Here is a 9,479-nt window from a genome sequence, read left to right as displayed (position 1 = left end):
TTTTCTTTTTGGTAGGATTTCAACTATTTGCAATGACCATGTCCCACTTTAATATTAGGGGGGAACAGTTTTTGTTTTGAAATTCTTCAGCATGATTTCTTAAATAGTTTCCATTTAGAAACAATGACATAATTTACTTGACCAGTCCCTACTGGGAGGCATCATGGTTCACATGATTTCTCATAGTGTGCCCCCACAGACATCTGCCTCAGAAAAACGCAGCTTGATTGTTATGCCTGCTGAGGTTTGAGAACTAGCACAGGTGTTCCAGAAAGATCTCTGGCTCTGGTTACTGGATTGCTGAGTGACCTTAGGCAGAGAATCTGTGCTTCCCGTGTGTATCTAAGAACATTAATAGAAGTACCCACCTAGCAGCGATGTCATGGGTATGACTGAGGTAGAGGTGGAAGGTGAGCACCCACAGGCCCTCAGCACATACGGTAGCTGCATGGCTGTTATGTTCAATCAAGTGGTTTTGCTTTATTTTCCCTGTCTTGTAGGTCCAGAGCCCCCAATGAATTCAGTCCTTGTGTAGGTTCAGGCAGGGGCTGGTGACACGAAGCTGACCCCTTTTAGAACTGAAAGGCTTGTTTGCTGAATGAATGCAGGGAGCAGAAAAGGCTGGTCTGTTTCTCAGTCTCTGCCAAGCTCAACTGCGAACTGAAAGATTGGTGGTTCGAACCCACCTGCACAGGAGAAAGACCTGGCAATCTGTTCCCGTAAAGATTGTTGTTGTTGTTAAGTGCAGTTGAGTCGATTTCAACCCATAGCAACCCCTGTACAGGGTTTATGAGAGCAGACTGCCTCATCTTTCTCCGGAGGAACCACTGGTAGTTTCGAACTGCTGACCTTAAGGTTTGCAGCCCGATTCGTAATCACTACGCTACCAGAGATAACAGCCAAGAAAAACCTTATGGGACATTTCTACTATGTCACACCAGCTGCTATGAGTTGGAATTGACTTAGCACTCAACAACAACAGAAAGTAAGCCCAGAGTTGCACTGTTCACGTCTGAACTCAGGGATTGAACAGATACATGAGTGAAGTCCCCCACCCAACCCAGAAGCACAATCACTTTTGGACTCAAGGCCTTTATTTTGTCTTTTATGATAGGAGTGGAGCTCAGCCTGCCTGCACCAATTTAATGCCTGCAGGAGACCTGGTGGTGGTGTGGGTTAGGCACTGGGTTGCTAACTGCAAGGTCCGTGATTCAAGTCTACCAGTGGAAGAAAGATGAGGCAGTCTGCTTCCGTAAAGATTTACAGCCTTGGAAGCCCTAGGGGGCAGTTCTACTGTGTCCTAGAGAGTTGCTGAGTCAGAACTGACTTGACGGCAGTAGATTTCAGTGGCTAAGAGCGAGGCCAAACCAAGGCAAAGGGTTCCTAGTGTTCCACCCCTATTGTACAGATAGGAGCTTAGATCCAGAAAGTGCCTGCTGTGTGTCAGTAGCTCAAGGTTATGCATCTCGTTCTGTGCCCTTGACCTCTAAGCTTTGCTGCTGCTGTTCAAGCTGCGATAAACTGTAGTGAACCTCAGAAGCCTCTTAATGGGGCTTGATAAAATCTGTGTCTTCCCTGCTTTTTGTGGCTGCATCCTGAATTCTGATTAAGGGTGTTATGAGGCATAGGAATCTGCAGTTTTCATAAGAGTCCTGGAGAGTCTAAGGAGACATGCTGTCTCTCCTCATTGTGCCATTTGTTATTGCAGGGTTTATGACCATCCCTCAGTGACAAGCTAACACCAGGTCTTCCAGGCTGGAGCATAATCCCCTATGGCCAGCAATTCATCTGGAACTTATTCAGCGTTGGTAGATGAAGGTGGAACAGCAGCTGCTCACCTGTACCTGTATTCTACCTGTGCCTTCCTCCCCATGCTTTCAGTCTTTTTGGCCTGGTTTCTAGCTGTATTCCTCCTGCCTTACTCTCTAGTTCTGAGGCTGATCCATGTATTCCAACCCCACCCGAATTCCTTCCCTTCTTTTCTCCAAGGTGGTTAGATCTTTGTTTTCTGCTGTTTTCACACCTTCTTTCCAAAATGTTAATGCTAGCATCCAGTAGTGTAGTGATTACGAATCAGGCTATGAACTACAAGGTCAGCAGTTTGAAACTACCAGCTGTTCCGTGGGAAAAAGATGAGGCTTTCTGCTCCTGTATAGATTTACAGCCTCGGAAACCCTGTACAGGGTCGCTATGGGTCGGAACTGACTCGACGGCACTTCACAACAAACAGTGTTGCATCTAGAGTATCTTTTCTAGTATTGCAAAACACAGTGGACTCATATCTTCACATCTTGTTGTTAAGTGCCATGGAGTTAGTTCTGACTCAAGACGCCAAATAGAGTTTCTGATGTGGCGATGTGGGTTAATGCACCAGACTGCAAAACCGTTTGAACTGCATGGTTGATGGTTCAAGCTCACCAGCTGCTCCTTGGCAACTCTATACAGGGTCACTATGGTTCGGAGTCGACTGTACAGCACTTAACAACAACAATAGTTTCTGAGGAGCAGTTGGTGGGTTTAAACCACCAACTTTATGGTTAGCAATCCAGTGCTCATCCTGCAGCTCAACCCCAGCACTCTGTCTTGGTGGTGGTATGCCATCAAGTCAGTTCCAACTCATAGCAACCCTATCTAGGCTTTCCAACACTGTAAATCTTTATAGGAGCAGAAAGTCTTATCTAGAAAAACAGCTGGTAGATTCGAACTGCTAACCTTGCAATTAGCAGCCCAACTTGTAACCCACTACGCTACCAGAACTCCTTAGTGCTTCTCTTTTCCTCTGTGTCAAATGACTGGCTGGTAAGAAGACTTGAGTTCTAATCTTTCCACTGATACTGACTCATTGTGGCCATGAGCATACTGCGACTGCCTCTGGGGTTCTCTGTGCTCCCCCTGAGTGGCTGTGTGGCAGGATGGTTAAGGACACAGAATCTGAAGCCAGACTGCCAAAGCAGTATACTAGCTATGCATCCTTGGCAAGTTATTTCAACTCTCCATATAATATGAGGCTAAGAAGAGTAATTTCCTCTTATAAATGAGTCAAGATGTAAGTAACATTTTTAGAATAATGCCTGGCACAAAGTGCTCAGTAAAAACTAGCTTATTTCATTTTCCTCCCAAATATGAAAAAAAGGTTTTTCTAGACTAATACTTCCCAAGAGATCTTCCAGGACACAGTCTTCCATAGGATGCTCTCAGCAAGGAACAGACAGACATGTTTCTAAAGTAGCAAAGACAACTGCTAAACTTTATTGTAATTCCAAATTTCCCCAAACTTAACTTGACCACAGAATCCACTTTTCAGAGAACCTCTTAATGTGACTTCCCCACAGAATGTTTTGAGAAATGCGGCCAACCAGCCGGAGCAAACTTGGGTTTGTGGGACATCCATTGTGTGATGGCTTCACGGGTGTTTTCCTCCCAGCAGCCCTAGGAAGGATCCGAGACTGTGTGAGAGACCCCAATTTACAGATCTGTCTCACCCTAAATCCTAGATGCAATTTACTCTTTATTCCACTTTTTATTGTGAATTGAGTGAAGATTTATGGAGCAGATCAGTTTCCTATTCAATAGTCCATCTTGTGGAATTTCATTGACTGCAGTCCTCTCAATCCAACATCACTTGTCCCACTTCCTCCTGTGTTTCCAAGTCTCCTCCTTCCCTAACCCTTCTGAGCTTCGTCCTTGGCTAAATGCTGCCCTTTTGATTTCAATTTCAAATGGCTGATCATTCTAAAGTGTGCGCCCCCCTCCGCCTTCCCCACCCCAACCAGTGTTATTGTTCCCTTTATAGACCTGTGTGTTGTTTGGCTGAAAATTGAGCCTGGGGGTGAGTTTCTTCCCAGACCCAAAGGGTTACTAGACATTTACTATCCTTTACTAAAAGGAGCTCTGTGGTAGCGTAGTGGCTACGAATTGGGCTGAGAGTTGCAGGGTCAGTAGTTTGAAACTACCAGCTGTTCTGAGGGAGAAAGATAAGACTTTTTCTGCTCCCATGAAGATTTATAGCAGGGTCGCTATGGGTCGGAACTGATTTGAAGGCACTTACCAACCAACAACTAAAGGAGCTCTGGTAGCGCAGTGGTTATGAATCAGGCTGCTAATCTCACAGTCAGCAGTTCAAAACTACCAGCTCTTCTGCAGGAGAAAGGTGAGGCTTTCTGCTCCCATAGAGATTTGCAGCCTCGGAAACCCTGTGCAGGGTCACTATGAGTTGGAACCGAAACCACGGTACTTAACAACAAACTATCTACTGTGATCCTACCTTCAAAGTAAGGAGGCTAGAACAAAGTAAGGAGGCTGTCCATGGTTTGGGAATGTCCTCTATAAAGAGAAGTTTGGCTTGTTGTAACTTTGATTTCCAGGCAGAGAAACATTGTTTTAAGTGGTACAGCTTCCTGCCACAATGGCAGCAAATCTGCCTGCCCTTCTGACCCACCCTTTGAAGGCTGTCCAGCCTGAACTAGCACCCAGACTTCATGATTACCCTCAGCTTCTCTCCTCATCCTTTCCCTTTGAACACAAGTCGAGAGCTAACAGGCATTTTCCTATGAGGTCTTGAGCAAATCTGGTCCCGTCTTAGGACTCAATTTCCCATCAGAAAATAAGATAGGGGAACTACTGGGGGTCAGAGTTGGACCAAGTCAGTTTTTTTTCAAATGTTAAGTTACAGCAGTTTGGGTATCTCTCCCCTTTCCACCCAGGGCCCTGTGTTTTGTGTTTTGTATAATGAAGTTGTTGTTAAGTGCCATTGAGTTGGTTCCTACTCACAGTGACCCTGTATGGAGTTTCTAAGAAGTGACTGATGGGTATGAACTGCTGATCTTGTGGGTAACAGTTCAGTGCTTATCCTACAGCACCACATCAGGACTCCATATAATGGAGTTAGTTATAAGTAAAAATCTATTTCAGTAGTGTTCTTGCAGGGGAAATATTGAAAGACAGAAAATTAAGACTTCTCCAAGGACACTTCTGGTTCTAACTTTGGAGGATTCTAATATTTGGCCTTTGTCTTAGAAGGCAAAGGCTTCCACCAGCTGTGTATCCCCATTTCCTCCAGGATCTTACCTTAGCTGGGTGAGCCCAGTGTTTGTAGAACAGCTTCTCTGGTGGAGGAGGACGAGGAACCTGCTGACTAGATAGGCCCTTCCCTGAGAGGTAAACTCACTAATCCACCCATCAGGCCTCAATCTTGCCAAATGTAATCATTAAATCTGGTGGAGACATTTAAAATCACCATTCACTTCCCATCTTACCCGCCTCTCTTGGAGTTGAGGAGGTAGCATCCTATACTAGAATGCATTAGGCTTGGTAATCATGTAAACCCAGGTGTGAATCCCAGCTCTGCCAACTCACTAGCTTTGTGGCCTTCGGCAACTTACTTAACTTCTCTGAGCCTGCTATCCCTCACAGTTTTCCTGTCTGTTAAATGGGTTTCATTGTCCATGTCACACAGGATTGTTGTGAGGCTGAAATAAGGTAATATAAGCCCTTGGTCCTGAGGCCACTGCACCATCCTGAGCTTGGCTGGCCCTGTGATGGTGACACTCCCCCACCTTTACTTCTACCTGGAGCACAGCTAGCTCCCTTCCAGCTGTGTTGCTGACTCACATTGGGACTTTGGCCTCAGTTGACCCTGATGACCTCTAATGGCCCTTCAAGATCTTAAATCCAGAGGGAGTGCCCTGAGCCCTCTGTGATGCAGATTCCCTTCTCTTTCAGATGCATTTTATCTTCTCAGATGAGGTGGTGCTTCTATTTAATTTCTGGAATGTCCACAGTCCCACAGGTAAGAATGGAGGTAGCTCCCAGATGTGGGAGCCCAGGCTCTGCTTGCTACGATGCTCTGTGGACACGGGAAGGAGCTGACTCCTTTTGCATAAGCAGTGAGCACGAGCTTTGCCTTCAGAATTCCATTTGCAACCACCAGTCTTCAGTAGGCAAAGGCCTCTCAGCAACACTGTCTCACGGATCCTCACAAAGACCCAGGCAGGAAGGCCAGAAAATAGCTTCTTCCTCTATTTCAGGAAAAGAAGCGGAAGACCAGAAGGGTAAGACTCATCCAGAATCACTAGTAAGCATCAGAGCCAAACCTAGGCCAAGACCTCATGTTGCCTCCTGACCCCTCCCTACCCAGGGTTCATTGTCCAGCATCAGCAGAAGCCCAGAGCAGCTGCTGCAGGCTTGGAGCTCAGATGAGACTCCAATTTGAAAAGGAAAGAGAGGATTCCTTTGACTTGAAAAGGTGGAGTTAGACATTAAAATTATGATGACTAAATTACAATTTTAAAAAGTATCACAAATGACCATCATTGCAGATGCTGATCAAATAAAGTATGGTCAAACTATTGTGGTTAACTATTGCTAAATAACGAATCACCTCAAAACTTAGTGACTGAAAACAAAAGTCATTTTTATTATTCTCTCTCAAGGTTCTGGGAGTTGAGTAGACCTACAGACGGTTTCTTCTTGGGAGCTCAGTAAGATAGCATAGCCAGGCTATTCATTATTCCCTTTACTCCTAAAATAAAAGCAATTAGCAGTTCGTTTGATATAGCAACTCTAGTAAGCACTTACTGTTTTCTATAAACTATCTTAGTGGATTCTTTCCTATTGTGAAAGTAATAAATACTCACTGTAGAAACTATAGAAAATTAGGCTTCCCTAGGCTCTAACGTGTGGCGCTGCCGGTTAATGCGGTAAACTGCAATGTCGGTGTGGGCCGTTCAGGCCAGCAGTTCCAACTCATCAGCTGCTCCTTGGAAACCCTGTATAGGGTCGCTATGAATCAGATCCCAACTCGACGGAACTTAGCAACAACAACAGGTGCTAACTACCTTACTGTACGAGGAGGGTTCAAAGAGGTCATGGAAAGATTCCTTTATCTTTCAATTTTACTTTTCCATGAACTTTCTGAAACTACCTTGTAAGTGGTTCTTTCATTTTTTGTGTACATACATGTAAATAGGACTTTGCTATACATAAATCAAAGATCTTTTAATAAGCAGTCACAACAGAGATTTGTGTAGATGCTTGAGGGAAGGCTGGTGGTGGTGTATGGTTCTGCTTCCCCTGCAGCCCCTGACTTTTCCATTCAGCTTCTCTTGGATTTCAAAGCCAGACTCAGCCGGCCAACCCCACAGAGAAAGGACAGTGAGGTTCAGAAGTGGAACGTGGGGCGGGGGAAAAGATGCTAGAGAGAAGCAGATGGAGTGGATTCAGAGGAAATGAGTGGAGGTTCCTTCTGGCACTCCACCAGGCCCCAGGGGAGGCTGCGGAGGGAGGGAGTGTTCCTCCTGCAAGCTCTCGCAACTGGCGCTCCTTTGACAGGCATGGCCCTTTCTGTGTTGGTGGTCCTCCTCATGGCTGTGTTGTATGAAGGCATCAAGGTTGGCAAAGTCAAGTTGCTCTACCAGGCACTGGCAAGCTTGCCAACCCCCACCCACCAGCAGCAGTTCATCGAGGAGACAGACGGAGAATCGATAGGCTCAGATTTACTCCCAGACAGCAGAACCCGCCTCAGGTAACAGGCACTGGGTCCTCATCTTCACCCTGAAAAGTAGATGGGCCCCAGAGAGCACTAGCCCTACTTCACAGGAAGGAAATTGAGGCTCAGGAAAGGCCTAGGATCTGTCAAAATGCTTACAGGTAGTGGGTGGTAAGGTGAACTAAAACTCAGGTCTCCTGATGCCCAGTCCAAAGCTCTCAACTCTGTGAACAGCCACTTAACAGACTCAATTTCTTTAGGGGACTGTGATCTTTACAGTCAGGACTCCTGGTGTGGTGCTGTGGGTTAATGTGCCAGACTGCAAGGTCCCTTTGAACCGCAAGATCAGCGGTTCAAGCTCACCAGCCACTCCTTGGAAACTCTATACATGGTTGCTATGGGTCGGTATTGACTCCATGGCACATAACAAGCTCTAGCCTCACTGGTACTTACTAAGTCTTCCTGTTACATTACCAGCCACCTTACATAGATAATCTCGGATCTTCATAGCTACCCTGTAGAGGAGGAATTCTTATTCCTATTTTATTCTTATTAAGTGCGGTCAAGTAGATTCTGACTCATAGCAACTCTGTAATAGGCTTTCCAAGGAGTGGCTTGTGGGTTTGAACTGTTGACCTTGTGATTCACAGTCCAGTGCTGATCCTACAATGCCACACCATGAGTCCTATTCCTATTTTACTGTTGAGGAAACTGAAATTCAGAGAGGTTAAGGCACTTACCTTAGGACACAGTAAGTGGCAGAACTGGGAAATGAAATGTCATCAACGACCGAGCTCTTTCCATTGTCATTGCCTCCCACATGCCTTCGAGTCAGTTTCGAATCATAGCAACCTTGTGTATGTACAACAGAGTGAACCACATTCCAGCCCTTCTCACAGGGGGTGGTCGTCTTCTTCATCGCTGACCCTCTACGCCATAGACTGGTCACTCCTGATAACATGTCCAAAGTACACGAGTCAAGGGCTCGCCATCATCCCTTCTAAGGAGAATTCTGACTATCTTTCAAAACAAGTTTGTTCTTCTGGCAGTCTGTGGGTATATTCAGTATTCTTGTAAACATCATAATTTAGATTCAGGGAAATCTGCCTTAACTAATAATTTTATAGTTTCCCTTCTCAGACCAATTTAGATTACATACCCCATCAATATCCTTTTTACCTAAGATGCCAGGAAGCTCAGAGCTAAACGTGGTGATAAAAGTGATTATCCTAGGCTCATAAAAGTCCCTCTCCTTTTTCTATCAATAAAAGTCCCCATAAAAATCCCTCCTATCTCTATCAATAGCTTCTGATATGTCTGTATAAAAAAGAAAATGATCTTGGTTAAGCAAACAAATTATTAATAAGCTGTTCTATTACTCAGCTGCTCTTTCTAGTCCCTGAAATCAACTCCCAGCCTCCAGCTTGTCACCAACACTAACTTGATTTTCTTACTTGTCTAGGTGGTTTTTGTGTCACTTTGGCCAGTCTCTCATCCACGTCGCTCAGGTGGTCATTGGCTACTTCATGATGCTGGCTGTTATGTCGTACAACACCTGGATTTTCCTCGGCGTGGTCCTGGGCTCAGCTGTGGGCTACTACCTAGCCTACCCACTTCTCAGCATGGCTTAGCTGATGGGAGACATGCAGGCACAGAGGGCTGGAGGGAGCCGGGCTCCTTTTTTCCCAGGGTACTTCCAGCCCCTCGCTTGCCTTTTCAGATGCCTGTTCTTCACCTTGCTGCCCAGCTTTGGAAGCTTTCAGCTGAAACCAGCTCTTGCTCTTGCTCGCTGGAGTTCAGAGGCCATTGCAGCTACCTCCCCCTCCTCAGTGATTGTGCCTAGGGCCTGAGCCTAGTCTTTTTGTGCCTTAAGAAAGCTGTTGTGACCAAAGGGAGAAAGGAGAGAATAGAACCTGGGGCAGGGTTGCAGAGCCCCTGATGATTCCTCTGAGACTGAAAACTTTTGAAGAATTTCCAAAGGTCCTCAAGATAG

The 9,479-nt window shown here is 45.7% G+C and overlaps 1 protein-coding gene across 1 annotated transcript; it reads left to right on the top strand.

Annotated features, from left to right (window-relative positions):
* Positions 1 to 5,721: 5,721 nt before the first annotated feature.
* On the top strand, positions 5,722 to 9,117 carry SLC31A2 (solute carrier family 31 (copper transporter), member 2). Its single transcript, XM_006865734.1, has 3 exons — positions 5,722 to 5,788; positions 7,330 to 7,522; positions 8,949 to 9,117. Exons 1-3 carry the CDS (start codon positions 5,722 to 5,724, stop codon positions 9,115 to 9,117), a joined length of 429 nt encoding a protein of 142 aa, XP_006865796.1.
* Positions 9,118 to 9,479: the final 362 nt, after the last annotated feature.

This window comes from Chrysochloris asiatica, unplaced genomic scaffold, assembly GCF_000296735.1.
Source record: "Chrysochloris asiatica unplaced genomic scaffold, ChrAsi1.0 scaffold00081, whole genome shotgun sequence".
Taxonomy (NCBI): Eukaryota; Metazoa; Chordata; class Mammalia; order Afrosoricida; family Chrysochloridae; genus Chrysochloris; species Chrysochloris asiatica.
The sequence above is the reverse complement of the archived record's forward strand: the minus strand, read 5'-3'. Positions and strand labels throughout refer to the sequence as shown.